The sequence below is a fragment of the Schistocerca americana genome, chromosome 2 (assembly GCF_021461395.2).
Source record: "Schistocerca americana isolate TAMUIC-IGC-003095 chromosome 2, iqSchAmer2.1, whole genome shotgun sequence".
Classification (NCBI taxonomy): Eukaryota; Metazoa; Arthropoda; class Insecta; order Orthoptera; family Acrididae; genus Schistocerca; species Schistocerca americana.
Window position 1 is genome coordinate 556,310,363 of NC_060120.1, and position 19,866 is coordinate 556,330,228.

General features: G+C 43.0%; 1 protein-coding gene across 1 annotated transcript in view; it reads right to left on the reverse strand.

Moving 5' to 3' along the window:
* Positions 1-880: 880 nt before the first annotated feature.
* The window catches only part of LOC124595211 (dnaJ homolog subfamily C member 3), an 82,468-nt gene continuing 63,482 nt past the window's right edge, over positions 881-19,866 (reverse strand). Inside the window, exons 9-11 of the mRNA XM_047133851.1 lie at positions 18,173-18,341; positions 17,984-18,093; positions 881-3,182 (exon numbers count right to left, since the gene is read on the reverse strand). Of these exons, the coding sequence (XP_046989807.1) occupies positions 3,052-3,182; positions 17,984-18,093; positions 18,173-18,341 (410 nt within the window). The 3' untranslated portion in view covers positions 881-3,051. The remainder of the gene's footprint in view (positions 3,183-17,983; positions 18,094-18,172; positions 18,342-19,866) is intronic.

A 19,866-nucleotide genomic window follows, 5' to 3' on the forward strand; every position in this document is an offset into this window, starting at 1 on the left:
GCTTGGAATCAGAAAGAAATTTTAACCATGCCCACAGCAAGCAGCCCATGAAAATAATGCATGAGGTAGTAGGGCATTTCCTGGTGGAGGTGGATGGTGGTCGAAGGGAGGAGTATGCATTACAAAGCATTGTGGTTCCCTCAGTCTCAAGATTTAGCTCAGACGAATTCCCATACACTCAGGAATTCCCACACATTAAAAGTTTTCAAAAAAACTTATCAAAATCTCACAAGGAACATTCCACATGGAAACAAAATGAGAGCTTTTTGAGAATCAGAAGATAGATGGAGCTTCTTGGAGAAAATCTTAAACGAATACAATGATGAATCAATGTTTTGCCTTCCTGGACCTGACTAACAGGTATTTACAGTATACTCCCAATTATCTGGGGTAATGTAGCAAAGAAGATGCATGAATAATTGAAACATTAATATCTGAGATATTTTCAAATATGTATTCGGGAAGATGTCTACTGGGTGGGTACTAGTGTCAGTGCCAGCAACTGACGTCTGCGCGCACTCAGGCATGATACGGCCTAGTCGTTTTCTGCTCCAAGTCTGGCTTAGCATCTACCACTGCCCCTAGCAGCCAGAAACATGAGTTGTTGGTCCCAATTTGCATAATGAGTGTTCTTCTTCTTTTAAGGTGCACAAATACTCTGCAAACTGAATAATCTGGACAAGAATAATCTGGGAGAACACTGTAGTTCCTTTAAGACCATGTTGTATAATGTCAACATGAACTACAACACACTATTTACAGTGGAAAATATGCAGTTAAGGGAACAGTGTCATTTGTAAAAGCCACAAACTGCAATTAAAAGGCAAGAATGTAGATAATGAAAGAAATTTCTAACCTAAAAAAGAAATTAAATCAAACATTATTAACAATATAGCATTTTATTTTTCTGTAACTTAAGTTTCACAGTCTGTTATATCACAAATCAAGACTGAAGTAACCAGTCATGGGTTACAGAACACACAAGGAACTGATAAAACACATTGTCCATATATACAGAACAATACTAGTGTAATAATTTACCGAAGATCATTCTTCAAGCCACAATGTGGGCATACATTTCACGGATTAAAAACACACACGCAGACACACATTGCAGTTTTCCTGTAGTCACATACACACATGTAACACAATAAGTCGAGTAATATGACACACATTCAACACGGACACCCATTCTCAACGTTCAATAAAAAAAAAAGTTTCCCATGCTGACAAAGGAAATAAGCTTTCCTTCACCAATGTTATGACTATTGGCAGAACATCTACGACGTCTGTTTCGTATATGCCTTATAGGCCACTCAGTTACGACAGTACAGATGTGCGGCAGCCATATGCAGCTACACAATATTTAAAACTAAAATATTGAAGCACTTGTCAAATAAAACTGTTCATTTGTTACAGACAGATGATATGTCATATATGTTTCTCCATTCAACTGTTTCACAGAAGTAGCACAGTCATTAATGAATTGACTGTTAATGTATAATAAATCACATGATTCCACACTCTGATAAACACTCGTGTATATATAGTTTCATATTAAAATTGCTCAAGTCGGACTTCGAACACTTTTTTAGATAATGCACTGATGAATTTCCTTTATTCCTAGCAACTAATACCATGTTAAGTTATGGAATAATCTGAAGAAACCAAATTTATAAGACATGGTAATGGTGATAGACTCAAGTATTTAAAATAGTCTAATCACTTCCAACAATTAACGATAGTAAATAATCTTTAATCAAAAACACGTAGAGAAGCAGTAACGTTTCAGTCTCATTTTGCAGAGCAGGCATAACACTGCGGAAACTAAACTCATTTGTTAATTCAACTAGGAGTTCAGCAGACAACTTGTTAAATTCATTTTACAAATACAATTTTATAATTAAAGAAATTAATATAGTCTTGTTAAAAATTTCCAGTGTTTCTAATTAATACAATACCTCTGGCAGCAATACCTACTGTCAACATTACTTGGATTCAGAATTTTTAATAATGTCATGACACTTTTTCACATTGCAACATTTATTATAATAAAACAAGACAAAAAACAAATGTTTAACAGAAGTCACAGGATTATGGTAACTATTTTATTGCATTATTCACAGTTTTGTGACTAACAGAATTACATAAACATGTATGGCCTGCACAATTCTGGGCACACAGTATCTTAAAGCTATGCCTCCTCTGCATATTTTATTTTCAGTAACATAAATTACACGTGTTACATTAATATTTAAGTAGGGCATAACGAAAAAATGGCAACATGCAACAATATTTTACTTTGCAAAACAACATACCAAGTGTGGAAAATGCATTTATAAAAATGAATCACTTAACTGCAGTCTACACACTGTCAAAAATTATTTTGATTTCATTTTTGCAATGAACACAGTACAACAAGTGACTGCAGTCCAAAAACCAAAAGTTGGCACACAATTATTACAAGCACTTGCCTGCACTAAAGTGCACAAGTGCGCACACACGAGCGCGCGTGCAAAACACCACACACACACACACACACACACACACACACACACACACACACACACACAAAAGGGAAATTTTACAAATATTTCCACACGCAGTGTCAGTCACATTTACAACTGAACATGTTATAACAGAAGTAAGCTGACATTCATATATTCATGAACCAAGGCACATTACTTTAGCCATAACACATAGCAATATGACCATTTCAAAACATTGTTTGGTGTCAAAAAATACACCAGTAGTTCTGTGTATCAAACACTGCAAAAATAAAATAATTTCTGAAGTGAGGAAAAAGTAGGACTTTTGAAACTGAAAATTAAATATCTTTTTCGTAGTTCAGTAATTAATTTGCTGGAAAACCATTCAAAGTATGGAAAATAAGTGAAAAGTTGGATTAATTTAAAACTGATATTGCACACACACACACACACACACACACACATGCAGCAGCTGTTGGTTGAAATAATACACCACATTTCAAGCAGTGTGTTGTGGATTTGTTTTTCTCCAACTGTGTGTGTAGGACCAGCCTCGCATCATTCAGTTGAAGTGGAACTTGAACTGAAATGGACTGCCGTGGAAATGGTGGTGCTGAAATGGATTAAATCCATGTTGATTTGGAGCCTCTGGGTCTAATGGATCTTCGCCCATATCAAATTTGCTACGCTTATCTGAAATGAGAAGCAGAACAGAAAACTAAACAAATTACATCAGTGGCAATAAATGTCTTTATAAACACATCATACCAGTAGCCACAAATGTTTACAGAAATACAAACACAAACAAAATAAATTGATTCTGCTACTAAAACAAAATAGTGTCCCTCATTAATAGCCTATGCAAGTCAGCAGAGGAATTTAATTTTGTTGCAAACATCCATTGGATAGCTGAACGGCTTAGTGTGCTCACATGCTAGTTGGCACCAAGCTGTTCACTTATGACAGTTTACAGTATTACTAAATCAGTTCACTTTGCTTTACTATGAAGTAAACAGTGTTGATCACTCTCCATATGAGTCAAAGAAGAAAAGTGTTCAGTAATCTGTTTTTTTATGGTCCAGTATAGTAGCAACCAAAAGTCATGGACGACTTTCAGCACTATGAGGAGACAATGTTTCACAGTGCTGGAAATGTAGCACGGTGGAATAACTTTACTTGCGTGATACCACTCCTGGCATGAATATAATTTATTTTCCTTTTTGCACTCATTATTCTATGTGTAATATATGTACCATTTGTCTATGAAATCTCTAAATTTCTATTCAAGGAGTATTTTTCAAATATTTCATAATTAGGTAGTGATGACAACTGTGTAAGTAGTTCGTGTAGAAACATTTTCTTTACTGAAATATTAACAATTTAAGATTCACTGAAACAATGTCACCCGTTATTCAATCTGTACTCAAGAGTATGCACCTGGCAATATGTAAAACGAAAAAAGTTAATGGAATCTTCGTCAACAACATTTGCTATGCTGATGACGTAGTATGGATGCTGATAATTTAGATAATCTTCAACAACGTGTCAACATAGCAGGAGATTAAAGTAGTAATCTGGGTCTCATTATCAACACCAGAGAGACACATTTTATGATTGTCACACAACAATCGACCCCTTTACAAATCCAGAACTACAACTCAATGGCAGCTTAATAAAAACAGCAGAGCTCTATTTGTAAGATGCTATACCTGGTCTGTACTTTAACATGGTTCTGAAGAATGGAAGCTAAATATGGCGTCAGCACGCAATATCAAGGCCTCTCAAATGGGAATATACAGCAGAATGCTTAGAGTACTGTGACAGCAAGAATAACACTGAAGTACTGCAAAGAATACACTAACAGCAAGAAACTTTACCAATGTTTAACAATAAGAAAAACTGCATGTCTTAAGCTCAAATGCATATTTCTACACTTTATAGCAGAAGGGGACATCAAGCGTAAAAGAAGTAAAGGGCAAAGAATATAACAAAGCAATGGACAGAATTAAAAAGTGCGACCAATTGCTACTTACTGCAGTTCACAGAATAAAGATGCATTGTGTGGTTGCCAACATCCATTAATGGATAGCTAGAGGAAGAAGATATGATTGAGGACGATATGATGAGGAAGAAGATGGGATTGATGTACTATATATATAACCCTCATCACCTTTTTGGATAACATTTTAGCTACCTTTATTCAAAACTGTCAGCTTATAGGCTGTTCCACAGTCTTAAAATGCAATCGTTTCAAAATTTGTGTTATTGTCTTCTTGTATTATTTCCAAAAAAAGTGTAATTTCACCAGTTCAACACATTAGTTTATGAAAGATTGTAATTAAAATTTTGAGTTTTTAGAAAAATCTTAGTAGGCTTTGTAAATCAGTTATGCTCAAGCTTTCACCTTATAATATACAACCATTATTTCTGCCAATTTAAGGACCTTCATGAAATTGTTAACCAGAATAACGAATTTGTCTGATGTGAATCTATATGCTATAAATTTTCTGTCTTACGCTAACATCTAAAGTATAACAACTTCATACTGAAGCATTTGGTAGTATCTGTCCTATATGTGTCTTTAAATAGGTGTCGCAAGCAAAGTCATAGTCAGCCTGTGTCCAGTAGTTAGCATGTAAAGTTATATGTCACTCAGATTACTTAAGATTGGCAGCTACAAAGGAAGTAGGGAAAAGGCGTAGCATGCATTCAGCTAAACTAATGAGACCTGTAGCTGTAGCAACTACCGTATTTACTCGAATCTAAGCCACACTTTTTTTCCGGTTTTTGTAATCCAAAAAACCGCCTGCGGCTTAGAATCGAGTGCAAAGCAAGCGGAAGTTCTGAAAAATGTTGGTAGGTGCCGCCACAACTAACTTCTGCCATCGAATATATGTAGCGCTACACAGGCATGCGTTGTAGGCACAAAGATAAATACTGGGGCCAAAACCTCTGCATCAGTAAATAAATTAAAAATAAGTGAAAGACGAGCTTTTTTTTCTGCACCCCGAGTTTCGACCACTGCATTTTCATACATTATCCAACGAAGTAAATACAAATTCCGTATTGTTCATCTTCGAATGTAGCAGAATTTCAATGTACTATGAAAATCCGACTGACAAGACTGTTTGGGATGTTTGTCAATATGGCCAACTCTACGTTCGAAATTTTTTCCTACCTCTGAGAAGAGATGGTTGCTAATAGGAACCTGATGAAATGTGAATCACATGCAGTATTCTCTTCACCATAAGAATAATACTAATATAAACATTTTGCCATGTATTCTTTCGTGTTTGCTGCTATCTCATTTAAATCCTGTCTGCCTAATAAACTACAAAACTAGAGTGAGACAACAACAAACGCGGAAGAATGTACGTATCATGTCATGTTTATATTCGTATTATTCTTATGCCTAATAGTGATACAGTCAGAAATGAAGCACGGCAACTGACTAGATTTTTAAATCTAAGATGACTAATTTCTGTGCAGAATTTGATGTACTAAAGAAGCGGCCGCAAAGATTTTCAAACGGAGAAAAATTTTCGCCTAACTCTCATTCAGAACCTGTTCTATCATATGCAGTCTATTATTTGGTTCTTGTTGATAATCATCAAAGAAAGCAGCACTGTAAGTAACAACAAATAGCAGTCTCTTGCCATTGTTTCGTTAATGAGACGATTCATCTCTCTCTCTCTCTCTCTCTCTCTCTCTCTCTCTCTCTCTCTCTCTCTCTTTTTTTTTTTAAATTGTAAGCGGCCGGTAGCGTGCACAAAAGCAAGCCATGCCGCGAGCGGCGACAGGCCGTAAACACGCACTATCAGAATGCGACAAACAATGCATGACACAGTACAATAATGCATTTTCAGCTTAGAGTGACGTAAACACCTATAACGAAGAAAACGGCACTTATCAGATCGAAGCAAAATAAGCAATCGATTCAAACCAGACAAAGCACGTTGGTTGGTTGGTTGTTTGAGGTTAAAGGGACCAAACAGCAAGGTCATCAGTCCCTTGTTTCAAATAGACTCCATTCTGCTAACGGGACATCTCAGTATAGTCAGAAAAATAAAACGGATAAAGGGGAAACGTAAAAGGGCAGTCACGTTGTCATTAGTAAGAACAAATGAGGGAAGTTGGCAAGAGAACGAACCCAACACTATGCTGAAACAGCATAGGCAAGACCACCTGTGACTTAAAAGGTACAACTGCTATAATGCAGAAAGTACGTATGGGAATAGAAAAACTAACCAAGCCTTAAAAAGAAGGGGTAAAAACAGAGTAAAAGGGAAAGAAAAGAGGATTCCGGTCAGGGAGGTGAATCGGGAATCTCTGAACACTGCCTACAGTGGGAGACACCCAAACACTCACCGCCCTGCCCCAACACCAGAGGGAGATTAAAAACTTTAAAACTGAGAATAAAAACCACTCTCCCGGAGGAAACCTAGAACCAGAGAGACCATCCGGAGAATCGTCAGCCAACATCAAAGGTAAAGTGTGGGGGAGTCTGTACTTAGCACGCAGAGCCAAAAGGAGGGGGCATTCAACCAAAATGTGGGCCACTGACTGGAAGGCTCCACAACCACATAGCGGGGGTGGCTCATCACGCAAAAGGAAACCATGGGTCAGCCTGGTATGGCCAATGCGGAGACGACACAGTGTGGTCGAGTCCTTGCGGGAGAGGCTAAAGGAAGAACGCCATGGGCCTGTATTCACCTTAATGGCACGAAGTTTATTAGACAGTGGAGTAGCCTCCCAAGAATTGGCCCATGACTGTGCAAAGTGGGATTTGATGTGAAGCCGTAAATCCGCTGCAGGAGGGGTTACAGAAAACGGGGGGTAAGTAACTGCTCCCCCAGCCAAACGATCAGCGAGCTCATTACCCGGGATACCCACATGGCCCGGGACCCATAGGAAGTCAATGGAACAAGCAGCACGGTGAAGATCAGCGAGATGGTCATGGATGGCAGAGACCAAGGGATGGCGCGAAAAACACCGGTCAATAGCAAGAAGGCCACTCATCAAGTCCGTACATAACAAAACGCGGTTGTGTTGGGATTGTTTAATAAAGGTAAGGGCCCGGGAAATTGCCATCAATTCCGCAGTAAACACCCCACATGAGGGTGGCAGTAGATGATTTTCCGTTCCAACAAAGGACGTGAAGGCATACCCAACATGATCAGCAGATTTAGAGCCATCAGTGTAAAAAACAACAGCATCCCGAAACTCCCATAAAATTTGGCGGAAAAAGGAACGGAACACCACCGGGGGGATGGAATCTTTCGGACCGCGGCGGAGATCCATCAGAATTCGAGGCCGAGGAACTAACCAAGGAGGGGTGGAGGGGAGGGAGCGAGGAAGACAGGACAAAGAAGGAAGCCGAAAATCACGGGTAAGAGACGCAAGGCGCAGCCCAACCGGTAAACCCGCCCGAGGGCGGGAGTCAGGCGGGCGACGTCCATGGTCTGGGAATAGGATAGAATAGGAAGGATGAGCGGGAGAAGAACGGATAGTAAGGGCATAAGACACCAGAAGCTGGGACCGCCGAACAGAAAGAGGGGGGATCCCAGCTTCAACCAGGAGACTATCAACAGGGCTAGTAGGGAAGGCACCGGTGGCCAAACGGATACCACGATGGTGGACTGGATCCAGCACGTGCAGCGTGGAAGGAGCAGCTGAACCATAAACTTGACAACCATAGTCCAAACGTGACAGAACTAGAGCACGATAAAGACGGAGGAGGAGGGAACGGTCCGCACCCCAGGAGGAGTGGGCAAGAAAGCGAAGGACATTGAGTTTACGGAAACATCCTACCTTCAGGAGTCTGATATGGGGCAGCCAAGTGAGCTTGTTGTCGAAAAGAAGACCTAGGAAACGAAACTGTGGAACCACAGGCAATCTTTGTGCAGCGAGATAGAGCTCTGGATCAGGGTGGACCGTAGTACGGCGACAGAAGTGGACCACCCGCGATTTTAAAGGAGAGAATTGAAACCCGTGGGAGAGGGTCCATGCAGAGGCACGCCGTATAGCCACCTGGAGCTGCCGTTCTGCAGATGGCATCGAGGAGGAACTAACCCAAATGCAGAAATCATCCACATACAGGGCAGGGGCGACCAAGGGACCGACAGAGGCCACAAGTCCATCGATAGCAATGAGGAAAAGAAGGACACTCAAGACCGAACCCTGTGGGATGCCCGTCTCCTGGGTCCGTGGAGAACTAAAAGTAGTACCAACTCGAACTCTGAATGACCGATGGATCAGGAACTGGCGGATAAAAATCGGGAGTGGGCCCCGAAGACCCCACTGATGAAGGGTTAGTAAGATGGCGCCAGGCCGTGTCATAGGCCTTGCGAAGGTCAAAAAACACTGCAACCAAATGGCGGCGCTGGGAAAAAGCCTGCCGAACTGCGGATTCCAAGCGAAGCAAATGATCGATTGGAGATCGTCCCTCTCGAAAGCCACACTGGTAAGGGGACAATAGATCCCGAGATTCGAGGACCCAAGTGAGCCGACGGGCTACCAGCCGTTCAAGTAACTTACAACCAACATTGGTCAAACTAATTGGCCGATAGCTGTCAACAGATAGGGGGTTCTGACCAGGCTTAAGGACAGGAACCACAATGCTATCCCTCCACTGAGAAGGGAAGTCACCCTGGAGCCAGATACGGTTAAACACCCGAAGAAGATGGTGCCGTTGTGGAGCACTGAGATGTTGAAGCAGCTGGTTATGAATGGAATCTGGGCCAGGAGCCGTATCATGAGAAGCAGATAGAGCAGAAAGAAATTCCCATTCAGTGAAAGGTTCGTTGTAAGATTCTGACTCACAAGTGGTGAAACATAAGGTGACAGCTTCAGCCTGCTGTTTTTGATGAAGGAAAGCAGCTGGATAGGAGGCCGACGCTGATGCCACTGCAAAATGGGTCGCAAGATGTTCTGCGAGAACTAATGGGTCCGTACAAATGCCATCTGGGAGGTGAAGGCCTGGGAGGGTGGACTGCCGATGGCAACCTTGGAGAGAGCGAAGTGTAGCCCATACCCGTGACAGAGGGACAGTGGAACCAAGGGAAGAAACGAATCGTTCCCAACATATCCGCTTGCTCTGTTTGATTAAATAACGGGCTTTAGCGCGAAGGCGCTTAAAGGTAGAAAGGCTGGCTACAGATGGGTGCCTCTTAAAGTGTTGCAAAGCTCGACGGCGATCACGGATGGCAATGGCAATGGCCGTACTCCACCACGGGACTTGCCGACGACGAAATTGTCCAGATGAGCGCGGGACAGCAAGGTTAGCAGCGCGAACAATCGCGTCAGACACATCACGTAGGACGTCATCAATACAACCCGACAAAGAGGGAGAAAACTCGACCTGTGCAGTATATAGAGGCCAATCGGCGCGGTGGAAAGACCAACGAGGTAACCTCTCCATCGGGGAGCGGGAAGGGAGCGTGATAATCAACGGGAAATGGTCACTATCACAAAGGTCGTCGTGTGGCGACCAGTGTAATTAAGGGAGGAGAGAGGGAGAAGAAAGAGAAAGATCAATGGCAGAAAAGGTACCATGACCAGCACTGAAATGAGTAGGGGAGCCATCATTAAGAAGGCACAGGTCGTGGTCTGCAATAAATTGGTCGATAAGAAGACCTCGTCTAGATGGAAAGGCACTGCCCCACAAAGGATGATGAGCATTAAAATCCCCAAGGAGGAGGAAGGGAGGAGGAAGTTGCTGAAGAAGGGTGGTTAAGGCAGCAGGTGTAAGAGTCCTGTCAGGAGGGAGATAAAGATTGCATACTGTGACTGCAGAGTCTAAGTGGACCCTAACAGCAACTGCTTCCAATGTAGTTTGGAGAGGAATCCACGTGCTAGCAATGTCTGTACGGACCAACGTACAAACGCCACCAGAAGCCCGCAAGGGTCCGACCCGATTTCGACAGAAAACACGGAACCCACGGAGGGTCGGTGAGTGAGCATCAGTAAAATGAGATTCCTGGAGAACCACACAAGCTGCTGAGTAGGACGAAAGAAGGGATTTCAATTCCGGAAGGTGACGATAGTAGCCATTACAATTCCATTGGAGAACCACAGAACGATGGTTTAAATGAGGGCTGAACACGCTAAATCCAGTCATACCGCCGGGTCCCCACCCGTCACCGACAAGGAGGGGGCGACATCCATAAACGACAGGTCAGAATCCGGTTGTGAAGCCGGGGAAGGGACCTCCGGTGACACCAGAGGCTCTTTGTCCCGGGACTTATGTTTCTTCTTCTTTTCAGGCTGAGATCGAGGAGGGCTGTGTGGCATAATGGAGCCAGCTGCAGCAAGATCAGGAACAGAAAGAGACCGGGCGACCTGGGGGCCGATAGACCGCGGCTCTCGCGGTCGCCGCGCTGCAGCAGACCTTTGACCTGGAAGGTGCCGGGAAGGGGCATCCCGGGAGAGGCGCCCTTGACCGGCAGACGCCGAAGGAGTGGGACACTTCTCCGGCTGGGGAGGGGGAGCGGCGCCCATAGGAGAAGGTGTGGGAGCCGCAGGGGAGGGGGGAAGGAGAGGGGTCCGGGACGGGGGTAAGGAAGGGGGAGGAAGGGATGAAGATGTAACCAAGGCGTAACTACACTCCTGGAAATGGAAAAAAGAACACATTGACACCGGTGTGTCAGACCCACCATACTTGCTCCGGACACTGCGAGAGGGCTGTACAAGCAATGATCACACGCACGGCACAGCGGACACCCCAGGAACCGCGGTGTTGGCCGTCGAATGGCGCTAGCTGCGCAGCATTTGTGCACCGCCGCCGTCAGTGTCAGCCAGTTTGCTGTGGCATACGGAGCTCCATCGCAGTCTTTAACACTGGTAGCATGCCGCGACAGCGTGGACGTGAACCGTATGTGCAGTTGACGGACTTTGAGCGAGGGCGTATAGTGGGCATGCGGGAGGCCGGGTGGACGTACCGCCGATTGCTCAACACGTGGGGCGTGAGGTCTCCACAGTACATCGATGTTGTCGCCAGTGGTCGGCGGAAGGTGCACGTGCCCGTCGACCTGGGACCGGACCGCAGCGACGCACGGATGCACGCCAAGACCGTAGGATCCTACGCAGTGCCGTAGGGGACCGCACCGCCACTTCCCAGCAAATTAGGGACACTGTTGCTCCTGGGGTATCGGCAAGGACCATTCGCAACCGTCTCCATGAAGCTGGGCTGCGGTCCCGCACACCGTTAGGCCGTCTTCCGCTCACGCCCCAACATCGTGCAGGCCGCCTCCAGTGGTGTCGCGACAGGCGTGAATGGAGGGACGAATGGAGACGTGTCGTCTTCAGCGATGAGAGTCGCTTCTGCCTTGGTGCCAATGATGGTCGTATGCGTGTTTGGCGCCGTGCAGGTGAGCGCCACAATCAGGACTGCATACGACCGAGGCACACAGGGCCAACACCCGGCATCATGGTGTGGGGAGCGATCTCCTACACTGGCCGTACACCACTGGTGATCGTCGAGGGGACACTGAATAGTGCACGGTACATCCAAACCGTCATCGAACCCATCGTTCTACCATTCCTAGACCGGCAAGGGAACTTGCTGTTCCAACAGGACAATGCACGTCCGCATGTATCCCGTGCCACCCAACGTGCTCTAGAAGGTGTAAGTCAACTACCCTGGCCAGCAAGATCTCCGGATCTGTCCCCCATTGAGCATGTTTGGGACTGGATGAAGCGTCGTCTCACGCGGTCTGCACGTCCAGCACGAACGCTGGTGCAACTGAGGCGCCAGGTGGAAATGGCATGGCAAGCCGTTCCACAGGACTACATCCAGCATCTCTATGATCGTCTCCATGGGAGAATAGCAGCCTGCATTGCTGCGAAAGGTGGATATACACTGTACTAGTGCCGACATTGTGCATGCTCTGTTGCCTGTGTCTATGTGCCTGTGGTTCTGTCAGTGTGATCATGTGATGTATCTGACTCCAGGAATGTGTCAATAAAGTTTCCCCTTCCTGGGACAATGAATTCACGGTGTTCTTATTTCAATTTCCAGGAGTGTAGATGTCATGGACACAGGGTGCAATCGTGCATATTTCTTACGGGCCTCTGTGTAGCTTAAACGATCAAGAGACTTATACTCCTGTATCTTTTTTTCTTTCTTATAGACTGGGCAATCTGCTGAACGTGGAGAATGACTACCATGACAATTTACACATACAGGAGGGGGAACACAGGGACTCCCCTCATGGAGTGGACGTCCACAGTCACCACAGAGAGGGTCCTGGGTACAGCGAGAAGACATGTGGCCAAAACGCAAGCACTTAAAACACCGCATAGGAGGTGGGATGTACGGCTTCACATCACAGCGATAGACCATAATCTTAACTTTCTCAAGAAGGGTATCCCCTTCAAAGGCCAGGATAAAGGCACCAGTATCAATACGATTATCTTTAGGACCCTTCTGAACACGCCGAACAAAGTGAACACCCCGCCGTCCGAGATTGTCCCGAAGTTCCTCATCAGTTTGAAGGATGAGGTCTCTGTGAAAAATCACACCTTGTACCATATTTAGAGACTGGTGAGGGGTAATGGACACGGGAATTGTGCCAAGATGGGTACAGGCACGAAGGGCCGCAGATTGGGCAGCCGAAGCAGTTTTTATCAGTAATGAACCCGACCGCATCTTGCTCAGGGAGTCCACTTCGCCGAACTTGTCTTCAATGTGTTCCACAAAGAATAAAGGTTTGACACTGGTGAAAGTATCTCCATCAGTCCTGGTGCAAACTAGATAACGGGGGAAAAGTTTTGCCCCTAGACGACGGGCCTGACCCTCCTCCCAGGGGGTAGCCACGGAAGGGAAGGCCGAAGGGGCAAGAGAAGCAGCACTTGAGGAATCAGTACCACGCAGAGAGACGGCCGCAGAAGAGCGGCCAGAGGTTTGGACCCTTATGCGTTTCATCTGCATAGCGTCCGCCCTGATACCACCCACTCCGATCAGGGGCTCTCCTCACGGGCGCCACCCAGCCACAGCAAGGGCCGTCTGGCACGGCGGCCATTGCCGGGAGTTCCGATGCTCCAGGATGACGAGCAACCACTCCAAGGCATGCATGAGGAGGTCACAGCTCAGGTATCAGAAGTGTGATCCCTGTGTGTTCAGGGGGCTCAACCAAAAGGGTACATAGCGACCCCACCACACGGGCTGGCTACCGTGCTGGCTATGCACCCTAGCATCAGACAACGACGTAGAAGAAAAGGTGGAATATACTAGGAGGGCACACGTCGGAGACACTAGGTAAGGTGCTCTTCCCCAAATGGCTCACACTACGGAAGAGAAATTTTGGAATGGAGGTCAAACCCCAGAGGGGGACCAAGGAATGCCAAAAGGAGGAGATGATTACGCAACAAAGCCAGAGTGTAAAACCAACAGAACCAGGAGGATAGCGGGGGCCAACATAAGCAAGGACACCAATAGAGGGAGAGGAGAGGGCGAGGGGAAAGGGGTATGGAGGGGAAAGGAGGGGAAGGGAAAGGAAATGCAGCCCGGGAGAGAAAGAAGGCTGCAATGGCTCGGGGCCCCGTGCTCGCCACGCACGTATCCACGAAAGAGTTGTGGACCCCCTGGGGGGACAAAGCACGTGAAAAAGGAAGGGTACCCGTATAAATATGGACGGATCGGCTGACGCATAGCAATGGCTACCTGGTAAAGCTTAACTGCTAAGCTTACGACTCTAACCAAACTACTGTAGCTGTATCGTCATTCATTCGACCTAAATTGTGCCTCGTATTACAATGGACCAACTTTGTTTCGACTTGGAGGTGCGGCCTAAAACTTTACTCTCCCCTTGAATTTCGAGTCTCAAATTTCAGGTGCGGCTTAGATTCGGGAATTTTTTTTTTCCTTTATTTTGAGTCTCATTTTTCAGGTGCGGCTTAGATTCGAGTAAATACAGTACCTGCGATAACCTCCCCATCACCCCCACCATTACAACACTTCCCGCTCCCACTACACTGCAACGTTTGCTGTTCTGTGCATTCTGTTTTGCTTGCTGAGATCTTGTTCATTTTCATATTTCTGCTACTACTATTGTTTGTTGTGTGATACTGAACAATGTTCGAAACACATTTGTCGAGTGTTATTCAGTGGTAGCGTCATTCCCTTGACCAGGGAATATGAGGTCGGAAGAGGGAAACTTTTTCAACTTCTTTGTGTAGCTCCTGCTTATAAGATGAAACAGGAAAGCAGACTGCTGCCTGTTTCAGAAATACTGTTATCAATTTTAAAACCATCATCATCAATTCTGGAACCAGATTCTTCTTGATCACTCAAACTGCCCCGAATTTTATGGGAATCTTTTGTAACCAGATAAGTACAGAAACCCACTGGAGCAACGAATGTGCAGGAACTGATCTTTCCTGTAATATGTTTTTTCAAGCCGCATAGCACTTTGTGAAAGCAGGAACATCCATTTAGCACCTCTCCAAAGTACTAAAAGAGTTAACAACTGACTTCAAGCTATCATTGCTTGAAAATAATGCATCATTTAGTAACAACTGGGAAAGCCACATTCAGAGATTCTTCCAGTACTGACTGTCTGACTGTTACGGAAATCACAACACACATGTAATTCCTATGGATAGCGAAGGGAATGTGTTAATCACACGAAAGAAATCCCTCTCACTCTTTGCATTAAAACTGTTAAAATACTGAGTTAGTGTATTTTTTTATCACTATTCTTCTGTTTTGCAAGCCATTAAGACAAGTTTCCTTGATCCAATCAGGAGGTGAAAAAATTTATTTATGTTACAAATAAGTAAAAAGTTTTATCAGAAAACACAACAACATGTTAATCATAAACCTAGTGCTCTGTTTCTCACAATAAAATTAAACAAGCAACTATTATGTGTTTCGCACGGGAGTACATCACCATGTCCCGCCTTTAACTAAAATTATCTCATGTTACAGATCTCTAACAGAGTTCCGATGGAGCAAATGAAAATGTGATGTATTTTTAAGATTTTGTTCACATAATGTGTTCACCTAAATTCAAATTGACAAGTTTCCTGCTCACCGAAAATTCAATATCATCATCAAGAAATGCATTTTTGTACACTTTTTATATGGTGTCTTAAAAATTTCAGACCACAAATGAAACTATAAAAAGAAGATAGTGCAAATCTTCCAGAAAACACATATGAGTTTCATCTTTATTTGTCAAATAGTTTGCAAGTTTGAGTGAGTTCAAGAAAATGTAAGATTCCACATGTGTCCGCAAGTATTCCTGCAAAACGTAAATCCTAAAGTAATTCTGAACTTACTATAGTAGTGCTATATTAACTGTCGATTGTTGCCACTTGTATGAGAGTTTGCTGACCTGTTAAATGAAACACAAACACTAATTGCAGTTGATCACAACTGTAAGAGACAATGTTAACAAACAAACATAGAATGTAAAACCACATCCACTGCTGATACTAACATTGAGCTTGTTTGTGTCCACTTCTGCTTATTGACAAAATGGTAAACAATATGCACAGCAGTCTTGGTTGAGTTATGCAGAACGGACTCAACTTTCATAAAGATTGTGCAAGAGACAGCCCGAAACAAATCGGTGAAGAGCACAAAAGCAACTGACAGAGAATCTGTCAGTGCTTGTTGGACTTTCATCTAATGCAAGTAGCAGTTTCCTGAAACGTATCTCTGGAGATGAAAAATGGATCCATCACTTTGACCCAGAGACCAAATACCAGAGCACTCAAATAAAACAACCCTAATCTCTGGCCAGAAATAAATTCATGTGTCCACCACCTATACGACAACTGATGGTCATAATTTCTTAAAACTCAATGGGGCTAAGCCTGAAACGTGGTCCAGTTATACACTACCCAGCCTGCAATTTGAACCAAACTCCAATGTCAACTGTTGGAAGTTAGTTTTTTTATGTCTGAAAATATGCAACCCCATGCTGCCACAATCTGCTTTTTGAGGTGTTGGAACAACCTGGATACAGTTTTCATTCTTGTTGAATTACCTTTTATTTGGCCCATTCACAACTGCATAAAGGGGGCATCAATTCACCTCTGACAGAAAGTTCAAGAAGAGTGGATATGTGTCTGCTGCTCAATCAAAAACCTTTTTTTATTCTATCAGGTTATTAGAGGGTTTGTGTAATGAAAGAACAAGTGCACTGAAAACCAGATGACTGCCAAAACTGGTGACATTTTAAATTTTGCACTGTTATTCTAATAAATAACAAAAATTGAATGTAGATATTTATTTCTACTAATGTAAGAAATAATTAACTGTATCCTACATTAACAGCTCACCCCTCCTCTTTGTCCATCTCCTCCTCCCTCCTCCTCCTTACCTGTCTCTCTGTCCATCATCTCTTCTCTCCCTTTTCTGTCCATCCTCTCCTCCTGCTCCCCCCCCCCCCCCCCTCTCTCTGTCTGTCTGTTCACCACCACCTTTCCACTCTCTATGTTCATTCCCTTCCAATCCTCTGTTCTATCTCCCCCCCATCCCTCCTTGAACCTTATTTCTTGTTATTGCAAATTCACATTTTGTAGTAGTATAAGCTGATATACCAGAAATACAACTTTCCTGTTTTCTGTGAAAGGAAGTAAGAAAACAAAAGAGCACATTGTTGTGTGTACAATTTTTATGTTTGTGAGGAAGAATTTTTCTAATGATTCAAATGCTCCACTTCATAGTTGAAACTGACTGCGACAAAGGAAACAGAATGTCGCATTTTTACAGCAGAGCGTTTTCCTTCTCACAGTCTATATTAACAGAAAACTAGTACATTGTTTTTCAAAGAATTTACAGTCTATACTCATCTGAATGTTTAATGGACTAGCATTTAAAATTTGAAGTAAATTGCTCAAGAACTTTGAGATTTTTGATAGCTATTTTTCCCCTTTATGTATTACATGTTTATTGATATATTACATACATTTAAAAATAGGTATAAAAGAACACATGCATATTTGCCTGCAACACTGTGTCAGAATTTCAACACAATCAGTGAAAAACTTTCAGAAATTTACAATTTTGTACACAAGAACATTTACATTTGTTTATACAGACTTCCTCTGCCTCTTTGAAACTTTTTGTACTGCTTATCTAGTTTAGCTAGTAAAAACAAGGATAGCCAAGACAACTGCCTGTAAACAAGAATTCAGTTATCACATGCTAAAAATGCTATTTCTGTCTCACATGGTTTTACTGAACCAGGTAAAACCCTTGTCAGTCCTCTAATCACACGTTTTGAGGCCACACAATTGAGCACATTAGAAACCTTTCCCTATTACAATGCTATCTTTAACATGGGCTCCACAGTCCTCTATAATGCAAAAGGTGCAAACTACTGGATAGCTGCTTTGCTAAAGGCAAATACTGCAGTCATATTAAGTAAAAAATTAGGTTTCTTTATTCTTGAAAATGCACCATTATTTCATTTATAAGATGTATACTATGTTGTACAAGCAATGAAAAAATGAAGATCTTGAGTATAAAAAATATTAATTACCTGGATCTGTCAATACTTCTTTAGCAGCTGCAATGTCAATGAATTTCTTTTCTGCTATTTTCTTCTCATCCCCTTGGAAATTATCTGGATGCCACTTCTGTGCCATTTTTCTGTAATGAAATACAACAAAGCTACAGATTCTGCAAAGGATTCACAATACAGAACCCAAAGACTAATAACAATAAATACCGGTAAGCCTTTATAATTTCTTGCTTGCTTGCTGTCCTCTTCACACCAAGGATTTTATAGTAATCTCTTTTTTCCGCTTGCTTCTGGAGTTTTCTTGCTCTCTGTAGGCCCTCCTTAGCACGTTGCAAGTTTTCATCCATTTCAAGAGCATCCTGGTAATCATGAATAGCTGAAAAAGTTAATCAACTATTAAATTCGAAGGTTAATTCAATTAATCGATATCTCTCTCTCTCTGTAACACACACACACACACACACACACACACACACACACACACACACACAAAATGAAAGAATATTAGCTCAAAGTCACTGAAAATCCTAAAGTGTCCTAAATATAAGAACCCACAACAAAATCAGCTTTGTTAGGTGAGTGGTTATTGTGAAAGAAACAAAGAAAACGGTTATAATTTATTTACGTATAAGCACCAGCAGCTTCATGTTACAGTCTACAGACGTTACAATACATCACAGAAAATGTGCTTTAATTTTAATTCTAGAATCTAAAATAACCCTGCAAGGGAAGCCTTTTAGCAGCAATTATGGCTGAACTGACACTGGTGTTTTTAATCCTTATTCCATATGATTATATGTAGTATACTGATGCTATTATTCACAAGAAAATGTTGTTCCGTACTTCAACTGATAAAACAGTTACTGTTCTTCTAAGCACACAATGAGATGCCAATTGCAGGGAAAACATACATATATGAACTTAATAATACACATTTCTGCATTTGAATGTCATAAATAACATGTGATAAGTTATTTTGCCAACATTACCTCAATAAGCCATTCCATTCCAAAAATACAGTTTTCTGTAAGTATCAGATGAAGCAAGTTTGGAAGGAACAGCAACAAAGGAGTAATGAGCTAACTAGAGCCAGCCCCACCCCCCTTTACCCTCCCACTCCAATTTGCAATCTACTCTATTCCTTCATCTTGTCACAGCACTTGTAACAAGTTACAAATTAATAAATGCTGACAATGGGTTATTAAGCAACTGATAGAACATAGGGGCTTAAAAAACAAAAATACAGTAATAACCTTCATGGACTTCACAAAGGCATATGACTCCAGTGACAGACAGACTCTTGTTAGGATCCTGAAGAACAGAGGAATTGATGGAACCGCACAAGAACTCATAAAAGAAATTCAGACAGACACAAAAGCAAGGGTGAAATTCAGAGGAGCACTGCCAGAAGAATTTGAGATCAAGACTGGTGTTAAACAGTGAGATGGATGTGGAGAGCAATAAACGAGGAAATGGGAATACCAAAGACCCATGTGGGGGACAAAAAGGACAACAGGGCTCAAGTGGACTGCCTAGCCTTTGAAGATGACACAGCAATAGTAAGTGAGACAGAAGAAGACGCAAAGACACAACTCGACAACTTAAGTAAGGTGGCCAGAAAGGTGGGACTGAGGATCGCCTATAACAAGACAAAGACATTAAATACCACTGCAGATTGGGAAACACCGGAAGGCACTGTGCAAATGGTGGACAAATTTAAATACATGGGAGAATTTATAACAGGAAGGAACAGGAGCAAGGAGGGAATAATAGAGAGTATAAAGAAGATGAGGTCAGCCTTCTGCATGACGAAAGAGATATACAATAAAAATAATATATCCACAGAGGCAAAGACAAGCCACTACAAGGCAACGGTGAGGAATGCAGTATTATATGCTGCT